General features: G+C 47.4%; 1 protein-coding gene across 3 annotated transcripts in view; it reads left to right on the top strand.

Annotated features, from left to right (window-relative positions):
* Window positions 1-14,573: 14,573 nt before the first annotated feature.
* KCTD8 (potassium channel tetramerization domain containing 8) overlaps window positions 14,574-17,036 on the top strand; it is a 182,356-nt gene continuing 179,893 nt past the window's right edge. The window contains exon 1 of one of the 3 annotated variants that reach the window (XM_073608498.1): window positions 14,574-15,938. In XM_073608498.1, coding sequence (XP_073464599.1) covers window positions 15,140-15,938 — 799 coding nt within the window. In that variant the 5' untranslated portion in view covers window positions 14,574-15,139. The remainder of the gene's footprint in view (window positions 15,939-17,036) is intronic. The other 2 variants (XR_012237020.1, XM_073608497.1) reach the window with 2 other exon arrangements.

The following is a 17,036-nucleotide window of genomic DNA, read 5'->3' on the forward strand; positions in this document are numbered from 1 at the left end:
AAGTACTGATCACTGCCAGACTAACTATATACTGTATATACTCGAGTATAGGTCGATCCGAGTATAAGCCGAGGCCCTAGTTTACCACAAAAAAATGGGAAAAACTTATTGACCCGAGTATAAGACGAGGGTGAGAAATGCAGCAGCTACTGTAAGTGAAAAAAGAGGGTCAACAATGCCCATCTGCAGCTGTATACCTCCCTGTATCCTGTGCATGTGTCCTGTGTATATGTGCATGTGTCTGTGTCCTGTATATATGTGCATGTGTCATGTGTCATATGTATATGTGCATGTGTCCTGTGCATGTGTCCTGTACCTGTGTATGTGTCCTGTGTATGTGTGCATGTGTCTGTGTCCTGTGTATGTGTGCATGCCTCTGTTTGCCGCTCTGCACCGATCAGCGTGTACTATTACTATTCGGCGGCCATTCACTGTTAAAAAGCCGCGCCTCCTCCTCGTCCGTGATAGGCAGAAAACTCCATTTCCCAGCAATCAGCGGTCAGCCTATCACGAACATTCTCTCATCCTCATACCACGGACGAGGATGAGAAAATGTCCGTGATAGGCTGTACACTGACTGCTGGGAAATGGAGTTTTCTGCCTATCACAGACGAGGAGGAGGCGCGACTTTTGAACAGTGAACGGCCGCCGAATAGTAATAGCACACGCTGGCCGCCGTCTGCCTGCATGACAGGCTGATCATGTAGGCAGAGGGCGGTGACTCGAGTATAAGTCGAGTGGGGCACTTTCAGCCCCCAAAAAAGGGCTGAAAATCTCGACTGTACGTCATTTTTTTTTTTTATTGCTTCATTGTCCAAAAAATTTTTTATAAAAAATTACTACTTCAAAAAACTTGCCATGCCTCTTACTAAATACTTTGGACTGTCTACTTTCCAAAAAGGGGTAATTTGGGGAATATATGTACCGTTCTGGCATTTTTGGGCCTCAGGAAATGAGATCAGTACATCAGGACTGATCAATTTTCAGATATACAGTATATATCATAGTTTGTGGACTATAACTTTCCTACAGACTAAATAATATACACTGCTTTGGGTTATTTTCATCAAAGAAATGTAGCAGAATACATTTTGGCTTAAATTTATAACGAAAGATTATTTTTTTGTAATATTTTATAACAGAAACTGAGAAAATCTTTTTTTTTCAACATTTTTGGTCTTTTTTCTTTTATATAGCAAAAAAAATGATAGAAATTTGATATGGGTTTAGTGTGGCAGGACCGCACAATTGTCATTCAAAATGTTACAACGATGGAAGCTGGGCAGGAAGGGGATAAAAGTGCCTGGTATTAAATTGGTTAAAAAGCCACTATACAGAAAAATTAGTGGATGAAAAAAAAAACACTTGTGGGTTTAACCATTCATGGTTTGCGTATTCATTCTTCACGGTCCACAGAACTTGTGCATCATGGTAACGTATCCTTTGTCTACTTAAAGCGATATGAAACCCAAAACGAAAAATGTAATATATTGCAGCTTACCAATCCTTAGCTGAATCAGTTTTCTTTTCTTTGGCTTTTTTTCCCTCTGTTTTCACCTGGTGATCTGGCCAGTAACACACCTACTCAGAGGTGTAACTAGAACCTTCAGGGCCCCATTGCAAGAAACCATGATGGGCCCCCCTTCCATCCGAGCCCCGGGTATCCTCCCAAAACCGTGCTTCCTGCATGACCCCTGGGACATGCATCCAGCGCAATCACATCAGCCCTTTACCATGTGATGTCAGCTGATCACATGTAAACAGACTTGCCGGTTATCCACAGCCCTTTCCTCACACGCTGTGTCTGTGTTAGGAAAGGACTGCCGTTAACTGTCAAGAATGTCAGTAAATTGTTTACACTGATAATCAGTGCCCCAATCCTCAGTGCCATCTATCTATCAGTGCCCATCAGTGCTGCATATCAGTGCTCATCAATGCCGCCTATCAGTGCCCATCACTTCCACCTACAAGTGTTACCTATCAGTGCTCATTAATGCCACCTAACAGCGTCCATCAGTGCCACCTATCAGTACTCTTCAATTCTGCCCATCAAAGCCAATCAATACTGCCTGAGTTCTGCCTATCAGTGTTCCTCATTGCCCATCAGTACCACTTATCAGTGCCCATCAATGCCACCTATCAGTGCAGCCTATCAGTGCACATTAGTGACTCCTATCAGTGCTGCCTATCAGTGCTCATCAATGTGGCCTATCAGTGCCCATCAGTGCCTCCTATCAGTGCCCATAAATGCCTCCTATTAGTGCCCATCAGTGCCTTTTATCAGTGTCCATCAGTGCCTTCTATCAGTGCTCATCAGTGCCGTCTATCAGTGCCCATCAGTGCCTTCTATCAGTGCTCATCAGTGCCTTCTATCAGTGCTCATCAGTGCCTTCTATCAGTGCTCATCAGTGCCTTCTATTGGTGCTCATCAGTGCTCATCAGTGCCCATCAGTGCCTTCTATCAGTGCTCATCAATGCCTTCTATCAGTGCTCATCAGTGCCTTCTATCAGTGCTCATCAGTGCCTTCTATTAGTGCTCATCAGTGCTCATCAGTGCCTTCTATCAGTGTTACCTATCAGTGCTCATTAATGCCTCCTAACAGCATCCATCAGTGCCACCTATCAGTACTCTTCAATTCTGCCCATCAAAGCCCATCAATACTGCCTGAGTTCTGCCTATCAGTGTTCCTCAGTGCCCATCAGTACCACTTATCAGTGCCCATCAATGCCACCTATCAGTGTAGCCTATCAGTGCACATTAGTGACTCCTATCAGTGCTGCCTATCAGTGCTCATCAATGTGGCCTATCAGTGCCCATCAGTGCCTCCTATCAGTGCCCATAAATGCCTCCTATTAGTGCCCATCAGTGCCTTTTATCAGTGTCCATCAGTGCCTTCTATCAGTGCTCATCAGTGCCGTCTATCAGTGCTCATCAGTGCCCATCAGTGCCTTCTATCAGTGCTCATCAGTGCCGTCTATCAGTGCCTTCTATCAGTGCTCATCAGTGTCTTCTATCAGTGCTCATCAGTGCCTTCTATTGGTGCTCATCAGTGCCTTCTATTGGTGCTCATCAGTGCTCATCAGTGCCTTCTATCAGTGCTTATCAGTGCTTATCAGTGCTCATCAATGCCTTCTATCAGTGCTCATCAGTGCCTTCTATCAGTGCCTTCTATCAGTGCTCATCGGTGCCTTCTATTAGTGCTCATCGGTGCCTTCTATTAGTGCTCATCAGTGCCTTCTATTAGTGCTCATCGGTGCCTTCTATTAGTGCTCATCGGTGCCTTCTATTAGTGCTCATCAGTGCCTTCTATTAGTGCTCATCAGTGCCTGCTATTAATCGCCATCAGTGCCGTCTGCCTTCTCAGGACAGCACGGCTCTGAGCGGGGATCGTGTGTCATAGAACAATAGCACAGAGACACCGGTGGCATTAACGGTCTACTTGCCCATCCGTCCTCTCTGGCATGGGATGAGAGAGGACACACAGCTGATCTCACGGCTCCCCCTTCTCCCCCCTCCCTCTCCTATGTGCTCCGCGGGCAGTCAGGTGTTAAGCTAAGGAGCTCACATTTCCCACGGAGCACACAGGAGAGGGGAGGGGGGAGAAGGGGGAGCCGTGAGATCAGCTGTGTGTCCTCTCTCATCCCCTGCCAGAGGGGACAGACGGGCAAGTAGAACGTTAATGCCGCCGGTGTCTCTGTGCTATTGTTCTATGACACACGATCTCCGCTCAGAGCCGTGTGTGAAAAGCAATCCCGCTGCCCCCCCCACAGTGGCGGAATGCCGGGCCCCGTCGCAACTGCGACTGTTGCGACCCTGGTAATTCCACCACTGCTAGGATTATACAGACCCCACTCTAGAGGAATGGTCACAGGAGGCACAGCAGACAGCAGCATTGTCAGTCTGGGGGGGAAGGCAGTGATAAATGTGTTAGCATGTTTAGATGCAATAACAAACTGAAGCCAAGCTCTGACTCACACGTTATATGTTACAGCAAAGATTTTTTTTTTCCTTTTGGGATAAAGGTTTTGCATAAATAAATAAAAGCTGGTCGTTTTAATCACCCCTGCCATTGTTAGGTGGTTTGTCTTATCCATGTAAACTGATACATTCTGCTGGAAAGCTTGAGCTTGTGAAAAACTTACTGTCATCACCAGATAAAATAGAAGAAAAGTCCACCTTCAACCAGTACATATTTGTGTGTGGAAGAGATTGGTTAACCAGAGATTACTGGTGTGTGGAAGAGATTGGTTAACTAGAGATTACCATTGTACAAGTTGACGTATGAAGCAAGGGGCTGTCCAGGGAAGTTTCTACTAAATTGGGGGGGGGGGGCTAAATACTCAAGATACCAGTAATTCCCTTCTCTCTCTAATTTCTGATGCTGTACAGTAGATTACCTCTGTGTCCCCCTGGTGCTTCAGTATATTGAATTAGACCCCTATATTTTTTGTAACTGTGTTAATGCCACAAGACCTATTGATAAATAATACACTTCTTTAGTTTATATGCCATTATTTAAGACATTGCTCTGGCTTTTATACGTTATAAAAACATGTGATTAGAGATCTGCATGACAAAAACATTTGTTTTGTTTTGTATTCATTCATTACATTAATGATTTCATTTCATCATATTTGTTATGTTAGAATGATTCGTTTTCAGAATTTGTTTTGTATATTCGGATTAATTTCATATATTCATTGTTCCAAATCAATCTGTATTTTCGAAAGGTATTTCGGAAGATTTGGATCGTTCCGAAATACGAATTTTTATGCATACGAATTTTGTACGAAATACGAAATTTTGTTTACAAACTTATCATAACGAACTTTCGTTATTGTTACGAAAAGTTAACGAAACTAAAAGTTAAAAACCCAGGAAGTCAGCACAGCACAGGGATGGTGGGAGCCCCTCATAAGGATAAACTTATCATAACGAATTTTCGCTAGGTTCGTAATTTTCCTAACAATAACGAAAATTCGTATTTTGTACGAATCCGAATTGTATTTCGTACACGAATTACGAATTAATTTTAATACGGAACAGAACAAAACAAAACAAATTTATTGACGGTGCACATGTCTAACGCTCACTACAGTGGAAGAACTTTCACGGTCACAGCAGTCGCACTTGCCTGGTCTACTCATGTGTTTTTTTATAGATTTGCGTGCACCTGCCCCTGAAGTGTGGTATTATCCACGAAATGCGTCGGGATAATTTGAATGCACTTATTCTCATGCAGACGCCCCTATTCAATACATTATCTTGAGTTCTCCATCTACCATGTAATTTTAAGTGTTTTTACGACATCCAGGATTCGCTCCATACCACACAGTGGTTGGCTGGTTGCTACTTATGTTTGTTTCTATATATGGTCTGTAATATGTGATTGACAATTTTATTCACTGCTGCATGTATCATGTCATTTTGCCATGTTCCTTGTTTCACCAATAAAAACATGTTTTTGATATCTACTTATCTTCTAGCCATGTGTACTCACCTTTTTCACCTTTTTTTAGTTCATTGCGACTGGGCCCTGCCGTTCTGCCGCTGTGGGGGGGGGCCCAAGACCTGGCATCTCCCCCTGCACCTCTGGCTGTCCGTTTAGAATGTAGTGGGGGAACATGGGTGGCGGGATCTCCCTGGGGCTAGTAGTTCTCTTCCCCAGTGTCAGTGTATACAGTGGAGAGGGGAGGAGCCTCTGACCCTAGCAGGTATCAGTTTCACTCTTCAGTGTACAAGTGAGTCGCTCTGCATGTACACTCTTGCTGATACATGCCCGGGTCAGAGGCCCCTCCCCACTGTATACACTGGGGGAAGAGAACTACTAGCCCCAGGGAGATCCCGTCGCCCGTGGACACCATAGAGCTGCCGATTGCTGCCTCCCACCTCACTCCAGGTGGGGGGTACGGAGATGTGCTGGGGGTTGAAGGTGCACAGACAGCGGAGACCAGCCAGGTACAGGAGAACCTCTGAAAGGGGGGGCGGTTGTCTGGGGACTCTGATGTAAGGGGGGCTTTCTGGGGACACTGATGTAAGAGGAGGGCCCTCTGGGGACACTGATGTAAAGGGGGGGCTCTCTGGGGGCACTCTTGGGGCACTGATGTAAAGGGGGCTTTCTGGGGACAATGATGTAAGTGGGGCTCTCTGGGGACCCTGGTGTAAGGGGAGGCTCTCTGGGGACACTGATGTAAGGAAGGGGCTCTCTGGGGACCCTGATGTAAAGGGGAGGCTCTCTTGGACCCTGATGTAAGGGGCAGCTCTCTGGGGACTAGGGCTGAAACAACTAATCGATTAATCGACAACGAATCGATTATGGAATTAATCGATTACTATTTTCATAATCGATTAATCGGCCAGTAACATAATGGGGTTAAAAAAACTAAAATGAGCCCCTTATAGTACAAAAAGAAAAAAAACTGTATTTATTGGCATATAACACTCACTTTTTCACCCTAAAACTCGGGTGCAAATAGCGTGTGCGTGTTATACACCAATACTTCAATTTTAGCTGCCTCGGAGGGGACAAGGAGGGTGCGGGACGAGCGCTGTCAGATTACATGCAGTGAGGATCTCCTGTTAACTTGGCGGCCTCTGTAATAGGAAGCCCCGTCTCCTTGGCCACCATTGGACCACTGTTCTGTCTGTAATAGGAGATTCTCACTGTATATAATCTGTCTGCGCTCATCCCGCCCCCCTCCCTGTCCCCCCTAGGCTGCAGATGTGCATGATCAGGCTGCAATGATGGCAATGGTGAGGCTGCTGCATTGATGGCAATGGTGAGGCTGCATTGATGTGGAATTATGAGATTGCATTGATGGCACTTGTGAGGCTGCAGATGGGCATTGATCAGGCTGTTTTGATGGCAATGGTGAGACTGCAGATGGGCACTGACCCTCATTTTGTTTCAAAGTTCCTTATTTAAAATTTAAGTTTTTTCCTGAAACTTCCCTCTTAAAATGAATGTGCGTGTTATACACCTGTGCGTGTTATAGGCTGATAAATACGGTAATCGCTACTGTAAATATTACTTTCACAGTTCTACAGTAAAAAAATGAACCCCTTACAGTAGTGATTATTTGCTTTTTTTGTACTATAAAGGGCTAATTTTAGTTTTTTTAACCCCATTATGTTACTAAACGTCTTAGACCTGGTTCACATCTTTGTGTTTTTTGGTGTTTTTTGCAGAAACGCACTACAGTTCATTTACATGGTTTCCTATGGGACACGTTCACATCTATGCTTTTTTCAGCCACTGCGTATTTGGAAAGGGTCAGTGACTTTTTTTTAATGCAAAACAATGCTTTTTTGGTTCAATATACTTCAACGGAGAAGCTGCAGGAAAGCATGTAATTTCTGCCCAACAACAAATTGCCCAAAAAAATGCAAAAACACAAATCGCAGCAAAATCACGTGCGCTAAAATCAAAACGCACAGCAAAAAGCACTGCAGAAACACATCAAAAGCAAACTACATAGGTGTGTACCGAGCCTTATGCTGGCCACACGGATCAATTTTTTTCAGACAAGAATATTCAGACGAAAAATCTTTGTACATTCGCTGAATAAAAGAATGTTGTTTGAAATTTTCACTTGTTTTTAACATTGTTTTTAAAATGAATGTCATTTCTGACCGAAAACCACATACACTGTCTGAAAATTCCTTCGATTATTTCCAAATTTTCCCGTCACTGTGGTTGAAAATGAACCTCGATTTGACCCCACTAACGATTAGAAAATCGAACGAACGTTCTTAAAATTACATTTTTTTTAAGGAAGACATTGTTTTTTTTTTTTTAAATAAAAAAAATTTGATCTCTGAGTCTGATATTTACCAGATTCACCTTTTAATAGTATATATCCTCTAATAGTATATACAGTATATATCCTCTAATAGTATATACAGTATATATCTCTCCTCTAATAGTTTATACAATATTTCCCCTCTAATAGTATATACAGTATATCTCTCCTCTAATAGTATATACAGTATATATCTCCTCTAATAGTATATACAGTATATCTCTCTTTTGTCTCTTATTCTCAGAGTGGATTAGATATTTTGCTCTCAACCATATAGTTGGTTATTTATATTTACCACTGCATATAGTTATTTAAGAATAAATTGCCTTTTTTCTAAACTTTACATATTAACTAAATTATACATCACATTTTTGTTTTTTTTAAGATTAATCGAAACAATAATCGTCCGACTAATCGATTATGAAAATAATCGTTAGTTGCAGCCCTACTGGGGACCCTGATGTAAAGTGGAGGCTCTCTGGGGCCACTGATGTAAGGGGGGCTCTCTGGGGCCACTGATGTAAGGGGGGCTCTCTGGGGACCCTGATGTAAGGGGAGGCTCTCTGTGGACCCTGATGTAAGGAAGGGGCTCTCTGGGGACCCTGATGTAAGGAGGGGCTCTCTGGGGACCCTGATGTAAGGAAGGGGCTCTCTGGGGACCTCGATGTAAGGAAGGGGGGCTCTGGGGACCCCGATGTAAGGATGGGCTCTCTGGGGACTCTGATGTAAGGAGGGGCTCTCTGGGGACCCTGATGTAAGGAAGGGGCTCTCTGGGGACCCTGATGTAAGGAGGGGCTCTCTGGGGACCCTGATGTAAGGAAGGGGCTCTCTGGGGACCTCGATGTAAGGAATGGGGGCTCTGGGGACCCCGATGTAAGGATGGGCTCTCTGGGGACTCTGATGTAAGGAGGGGCTCTCTGGGGACTCTGATGTGAGGAGGGGCTTTCTGGGGGCACTGATGTGAGGAGGGGCTTTCTGGGGGCACTGATGTGAGGGGGGGCTCTCTGGGGGCACTGATGTAGGGAGGTGCTCTCTTGGGGCACTGATGTAAGGGGGACTTTCTGGGGACACTGATGTAAGTGGGGCTCTCTGGGGACCCTGGTGTAAGGGGAGGCTCTCTGGGGACCCTGATGTAAAGGGGAGGCTCTCTTGGACCCTGATGTAAAGGGGAGGTTCTCTTGGACCCTGATGTAAGGGGCGGCTCTCTGGGGACCCTGATGTAAAGTGGAGGCTCTCTGGGGACCCTGATGTAAGGAAGGAGCTCTCTGGGGACCCTGATGTAAGGAAGGGGCTCTCTGGGGACCCTGATGTAAGGAGGGGCTCTCTGGTGACCCTGATGTAAGGAGGGGCTCTCTGGTGACCCTGATGTAAGGAAGGGGCTCTCTGGTGACCCTGATGTAAGGAAGGGGCTCTCTGGGGACCCTGATGTAAGGAAGGGGCTCTCTGGGGACCTCGATGTAAGGAAGGGGGGCTCTGGGGCCCGCGATGTAAGGATGGGCTCTCTGGGGACTCTGATGTAAGGAGGGGCTCTCTGGGGACTCTGATGTAAGGAGGGGCTTTCTGGGGGCACTGATGTGAGGGGGGGCTCTCTGGGGGCACTGATGTAGGGAGGTGCTCTCTTGGGGCACTGATGTAAGGGGGGCTCTCTGGGGACACTGAAGTAAGGGGGGGGCTCTCTGGGGACACTGAAATAAGGGGGGGCTCTCTGGGGACACTGAAGTAAGGGGGGGCTCTCTGGGGACCCTGATGTAAGGGGAGGCTCTCTGGGGACCCTGATGTAAGGGGAGACTTTCTGGGGACCCTGATGTAAGGAGGGGCTCTCTGGGAAACCAGATGTAAGGAAGGGACTCTCTGGGGACCCTAATGTAAGTAGGGAGGCTCTCTGGGGACCCTGATGTAAGGGGAGGGTCTCTGGGGACCCTGATGTAAGGGGAGGCTCTCTGGGGACCCTGATGTATGGGGAGGCTGTTTGGGGACCCTGATGTAAGGGGAGGTTCTCTGGGGACCCTGATGTAAGTAGGGAGGCTCTCTGGGGACCCTGATGTAAGGGGAGGCTCTCTGGGGACCCTGTAAGGGGAGGCTATCTGGGGACCCTGGTGTAAGGAGGGGCTCTCTGGGGACCCTGGTGTAAGGGGGGGCTCTCTGGGGACCCTGGTGTAAGGAGGGGCTCTCTGGGGACCCTGGTGTAAGGGGGGGCTCTCTGGGGACCCTGATGTAAGGGGGGGGGGCTCTCTGGGGACCCTGATGTAAGGGGGGACTCTCTGGGGACCCTGATGTAAGGGGGGGCTCTCTGGGGACCCTGATTTAAGGAGGGGCTCTCTGGGGACCTTGATGTAATGAGGGGGGCTCTGGGGACCCTAATGTAAGTAGGGAGGCTTTCTGGGGACCCTGATGTAAGGGGGAGGCTCTCTGGGGACCCTGATGTATGGGGAGGCTCTCTGGGGACCCTGATGTAAGGGGAGACTTTCTGGGGACCCTGATGTAAGGAGGGGCTCTCTGGGGACCCAGATGGAGGGAGGGACTCTCTGGGGACACTGATTTAATGAGGGGGCTCTGGGGACCCTAATGGAAGTAGGGAGGCTCTTTGGGGACCCTGATGTATGGGGAGGCTCTTTGGGGACCCTGATGTATGGGGAGGCTCTTTGGGGACCCTGATGTAAGGGGAGGCTTTCTGGGGACCCTGATGTAAGGGGAGGTTCTCTGGGGACCCTGATGTAAGTAGGGAGGCTCTCTGGGGACCCTGATGTAAGTGGAGGCTCTCTGGGGACCTGATGTAAGGAGGGGCTCTCTGAGGACCCTGATGCAAGAAAGGAGCTCTCTGGGGACCCTGATGTAAAGGGGATGCTATCTGGGGACCCTGGTGTGAGGAGGGGCTCTCTGGGGACCCTGGTGTAAGGGGGGGGGCTCTCTGGGGACCCTGATGTAAGGGGGGGCTCTCTGGGGACCCTGATGTAAGGGGGGGCTCTCTGGGGACCCTGATGTAAGGGGGGGCTCTCTGGGGACCCTGATGTAAGGGGGGCTCTCTGGGGACCCTGATTTAAGGAGGGGCTCTCTGGGGACCTTGATGTAATGAGGGGGGCTCTGGGGACCCTAATGTAAGTAGGGAGGCTCTCTGGGGACCCTGATGTAAGGGGAGGCTTTCTGGGGACCCTGATGTAGGGGGAGGCTCTCTGAGGACCCTGATGTAAGTGGGGGATCTGCGCTCACATATGTAACGATATATATATATATACACACACACACACACACACACACACACATATATACCGTATTTTTCGCTCCATAAGACGCACCTTACCATAAGACGCCCCTAGGTTTTAGAGGAAAACAAGAAAAAAAATATTTTGAACCAAATGGTGTACTAAAATATTTACCAGTGCCCATGAAATGCAGCCTGACCTGTGTCAAAGAAATACAGCCTGGCCATTGCCATTAATGCAGCCTGAATATTACTATTAATGCAGCCTGAATATTACCATAAATGCAGTCATTGCTCAGGCTGCTCTGTCTCCTCAGCAGGTGTCAGGCCGGGAGATCATGGGGGCCTGGGATTGGGCGATGACGAAGGCGGCGGGGGGGTGGGGGGTGGGGGGTGGGCAATGCCGGTGGTGGCAGGGGGCGCTGCCGGCAACTGCGGGGGCGGTAGCGGCAGTGGGGGGGGGGCGGTGCCTGTCGTATATTCGCACCAAAAGACGCAGAGACATTTCCCCCCATATTTTTGGGGGAAAAAAGTGCGTCTCATGGTCCAAAAAATACGGTACATGTGTATGACTTTCTTTACTTCGGTGCTATGGGCTCTAGCCCGAGATTTTTTGTAGACCCAGCAACGCCCCTGATGGGAGCCCTTCATGGTTTCTTGCACCGGGGCCCTGGAGATTCTAGTAAAGCATCTGGTTCACTACAATAAAAATAAATGGATCCGAATAGTTTTTTCACATGGTGAGTTGGCCAGTAACACACCACCTGTATTAGAGTGCCCCCATTCTGGATGAAGGAGCACAGGGGGGACCTTTGGACAGCAGCATTTTCAGTCTGGGGAGAGGGGAGTGATAGATGAACCAGCAGATTTAGATACACTAATAAAAAAAACTCCAGCCAATACTTTAAAAACTGTTTTTTCTCCCTTTGGGATATAGGCTTTACATAAATAACTAAACGCTGATCATTGTAGGCTCCCCAGTCTTAAATGGTTTGTCTCATTACTGTAACTTAGGCCCCTTTCACACGGGTCCGATCAGTTTTTTCCTTAGCAGGGGAACCTTCCGCTTATCCGCTGCTGAGCAGAGCGGCCGGATGACAGGTCCATATCTGCTTTCCCTTTTGCAGAGTAGACATGGACAGAGCCCGCTCTGTTCTATGGGCAGCTGGATGTAAACGGACCAGTCGGCTAGTCAAGTTCCTTCACCCCAAACTCGCTCATCCATGTCTTTATGGACCTTGCTTTATGCACTGGAGCGCAGTCATGTTGGAACAGGAAGAGGCCACCCCCCAAACTGTTCCCGCAAAGTTGGGCGCATGAAATTGTCCAAAATGTCTTGGTATGCTGACACCTTAAGAGTTCCCTTCACTAGAACTAAGGGGCCAAGTCCAACCCCTGAAAAACAACTTCACACCATAATCCCCCCTCCACAATTCCCCCTACACCAAATGATTTGGACCAGTGCACAAAGCACTGTATATATATATATATATGTATATATATATATATATATATATATATATATATATATATATATATATATTTCTCTCTCTCTCTGTATATATATATATATATATACAGTATCTCGCAAAAGTGAGTACACCCCCTCACATTTTTGTAAATATTTTACTATATCATCATTAACACTGAAGAAATTACACTTTGCTACAATGTAAAGTAGTGAGTGTACAGCTTGTATAACAGTGTAAATTTGCTGTCCCCTCAAAATAACTCAACACACAGCCATTAATGTCTAAACCGCTGGCAAGAAAAGTGAGTACACCCCTAAGTCAAAATGTCCAAATTGGGTCCAATTAGCCATTTTCTCTCCCCGGTGTCATGTGACTCGTTAGTGTTACAAGTTCTCAGTGTGTGTTAAATTTGGTGTTATCGCTCTCACTCTCCCATACTGGTCACTTGAAGTTCAACATGGCACCTCATGGCAAAAAACTCTCTGAGGATCTGAAAAAAATAATTGTTACGCTACGTAAAGATGGCCTAGGCCAGTGGTGTCCAAACTATGGCCCTCCAGTTGTTAAGGAACTACAACTCCCATCATGCCTAGTCATGTCCGTGAATGTCAGAGTTTTACAATGCCTCATGGGAAGTGTAGTTCCGCAACAGCTGGAGGGCCGTAGTTTGGACACCCCTGGCCTAGGCTATAAGAAGATTGCCAATACCCTGAAACTGAGCTGCAGCATGATGGCCAAGACCATACAGCGGTTTAATAGGACAGTTCCACTCAGAACAGGCCTCGCCATGGTCGACCAAAGAAGTTGAGTGCATGTGCTCAGTGTCATATCCAGAGGTTGTCTTTGAAAAATAGACGTATGAGTTCTGCCAGCATTGCTGCAGAGGCTGAAGAGGTGGTCAGCCTGTCAGTGCTCAGACCATACGCTGCACACTGCATCAAATTGGTCAAACAGACTAAGGACATGGATTACTGGAACCATGTCCTGTGGTCTGATGAGACCAGGATAAACTTATTTGGTTTAGATGGTGTCAAGCATGTGTGGCGGCAACCAGGTGAGGAGTACAAAGACAAGTGTGTCTTGCCTACAGTCAAGCATGGTGGTGGGAGTGTCATGGTCTGGGGCTGCATGAGTGCTGCCGGCACTGGGGAGCTACAGTTCATTGAGGGAACCATGAATGCCAACATGTACTGTGACATACTGAAACAGAGCATAATCCCCTCCCTTTGGAGACTGAGCCGCAGGGCAGTATTTCAACAGGGTAGCGACCCCAAACACACCTCCAAGACAATCACTGCCTTGCTAAAGAAGCTGAGGGTAAAGGTAATGGACTGGCCAAAAATGTCTCCAGACCTAAACCCTTTTGAGCATCTGTGGTTCATCCTCAAACAGAAGGTGGAAGAGCGCAAGATCTCTAACATCCACCAGATCCGTGATGTTATCATGGAGGAGTGGAAGAGGACTCTGGTAGCAACCTGTGAAGCTCTGGTGAACTCCATGCATGAAGGTTAAGGCAGTGCTGAAAAATAATGGTGGCCACTCAAAATATTGACACTTTGGGCCCAATTTGGACATTTTCACTTAGGGGTGTACTCACTTTTGTTGCCAGAGGTTTAGACATTAATGGCTGAGTTATTTTGAGGGGGCAACAAATTTACACTGTTATACAAGCTGTACACTCACTGCTTTACATTGTAGCAAAGTGTCATTTCTTCAGTGTTGTCACATGAAAAGATATAATAAAATATTTTCAAAAATGTGAGAGGTGTACTCACTTTTGTGAGATACTGTACACGCATGCATGTGTTTGAGCTTTGAGGTGCACACCCTAGCCTAATGCAATAGGCCAGGGATATGCAAATAGCGGTCCTCCAGCTGATGCAAAACTACAAGTCCCATCATGCCTCTGCCTCTGGGTGTCATGCTTGTGGCTGTCAGAGTCTTGCTATGCCTCATTGAACTTGTAGTTCTGCAACAGCTGGAGGTCTGCTAATTGCTTAGGCTGTGCACACCTTAGAACTGGGGTTAAACCTTTCTGGAGCTGAAGTGGTTAAACAGGGGGAATCGAGGTCACACAGGGTGATTAGGGTGTGCCCAGGCACACCTGCAACACCCTGTGCGCACGCCTATGCTCTTGTTATGTATCCATGTCTGCAATATTATTTTGTGAATGTTTCTCCATCTAGGTGAATATTCTCAATAAAACCAGTTTGTATAAAAAAAAACTCCTAGAAAAGGAAAAGTCGTGCAGCCATTACATCTAAGAATTGGTAATTTGCGATAAAATAAATGTTAGCTTTTGGGTTTAATATTGCTTTAGAAGGCGTCTCTCTCTTTGTCATGTAAGAAAGTTGGGAGGTGTGTGTTAGCAGAATGAACAGGTGGAAAATAAAGGTGGAAAAACGTAAAATATAAAAGTGAGAGCCGGTAATAGGAGAGATGTGGGGTTCGGGTGGGCTGTGTGTGGATAGGGGGTGCTGGCTGTGTGGGATCCTCAATGAAAGTTGCCGTAGCCCAGCCCGCAGTGACGTGTGCCTGTGGTTGGCTGTGAGCGGTGGAGAGCGGCGGTCGCTGTCCGCGGTGCTGAGACTCGCTCAGTCTTAGTAGATCGGGCTCAGCACTGAGCGTCTGGAGCGCTTCCCCGGGCTGCCTATGCCTGGCTGCCATGGCTCTGAAGGACACCATCCTCCCGATCAGCGAGATGTCCTATCCCTTCCCAGAAGTGGTGGAGCTGAACGTGGGCGGCCAGGTCTATGTCACCAAGCACTCCACTCTCACCAGCGTTTCGGACAGCACTTTGCACAGCATGTTCTCCAGGAACAACGTCCAGGAGCTGCCCAGGGACAACCGAGCCCGCTTCTTCATCGACAGGGACGGCTTCCTCTTCAGGTACGTCCTGGACTTCCTCCGGGACAGACAGCTGTCCCTGCCCGACCACTTCCCAGAGAAGGAGCGTCTGCTCAGAGAAGCTGAGTACTTCCAACTGCACGACCTGGTCAAGCTTCTGACCCCCAAAGTCACCAAGCAAAGCTCCTTGAACGATGAGGGCTGCCAGAGCGACCTGGAGGAGACCTCCCAGAGCAGTGATCTGATCAGGACTGCAGCTGTGGATAAAAAGTCTGGCTTCATCACTATAGGCTACAGGGGCTCCTACACCATGGTTAGGGACAACCAGGCCGACGCCAAGTTCAGGAGGGTGGCCAGGATCATGGTGTGTGGCAGAATAGCTCTGGCCAAGGAAGTTTTTGGCGAAACTTTAAACGAGAGTCGGGACCCCGATCGCCCCCCTGAAAAGTATACGTCCAGGTTCTACCTGAAGTTCACCTACCTGGAACAAGCCTTCGACAGGCTCTCCGAAGCTGGATTTCACATGGTCGCCTGCAACTCCACGGGAACGGCGGCCTTCGTCAACCAATACAGGGACGACAAAATCTGGAGCAGCTACACCGAGTACATCTTTTACAGTAAGTTACAGGACAGACTTATATGTGTTTTATTACACTCTAGATCGCTCTTTGTAATATTAGGCCCCGTTCACACCGGTGCGATTTGACAGATCAAAGTCGCATGACAAGTCACACCCTATTTCTGGCTATGGAACTGTTCATATCAGTGTGACTCACACCGATTTGAAAAAGGCTCCTGCACTATTTTTGACGATTTCATGTGCGGCTTGCATTGACATCTGTACATGAAGTCGTACAATTGTCGGCAAGTCGCACATGAAATCGCAGTGACCGGCGGCTTTTAAATCAGCTGAAGTAGCATGATTTCAAAGCCGCATTTGGTGTGAATCAGGGCTTAGTCTCCATTGCATTTTAAGGCTAGGTTTACACTGCCGTGCGTAGCGGCTCACAGCAGGGGTCTGGTGCGTCTCTGTTCACTGTTTCAGGTCCAAATTTTTGGCTAAATTCAAACCTGAAATGGACCAGAAGACGCACAGGACTTCTGTGCAATTCGCTCCTCAGCCATCCCGGAGCTGTGTGAACCGGCTCCATTGAGAGCTGGTCACAATCTCCTGACATGTGAATTGGATGCAGGGAAACCCACATCCAATTCGCAATAGTGTGAACCCAGCCTAAAGGGACAGTCCATTCACAACTATTTAGGCTCCATGCACACTGAGCTTTAAAAACGCCAGTTTCCTTGGCAGAAAAAAAGCATTTTGTACACATGTTTAGGCGAGTTGAAGAGTGTTTAGCGTTCTTTCTACCAGAAAGCTCCAATCAAAAACGCAAACCAGATAAGGTATTTTTTCCTGCCTCTAATCGCTGAACTCAAAATATGCCTCTTAACATCCTAATGTGCATGGACACATAGGATAACATTGAGCTGATTCTACAGGCAAAACAAAAACTCCTGTAGAAGCAGCAATTTTTAAGCCAGTGTGCATGGAGCCTTAAAGTGGTTCTAAAGCCTTAAGGTTTTTCGCCTTAATGCATTCCATGTATTGAGGTGAAAAACCTTCTGTGCTCCAGCCCCCCCTCAGACCCCCCCCATTATAGTTACCTGAGCCTGATCCGGACAAGCGATGGGTACGAGCGAAGCGGCTCCAGCCGCTG

This window comes from Aquarana catesbeiana, linkage group LG01 (genome assembly GCF_042186555.1).
Source record: "Aquarana catesbeiana isolate 2022-GZ linkage group LG01, ASM4218655v1, whole genome shotgun sequence".
NCBI classification, from domain to species: Eukaryota; Metazoa; Chordata; class Amphibia; order Anura; family Ranidae; genus Aquarana; species Aquarana catesbeiana.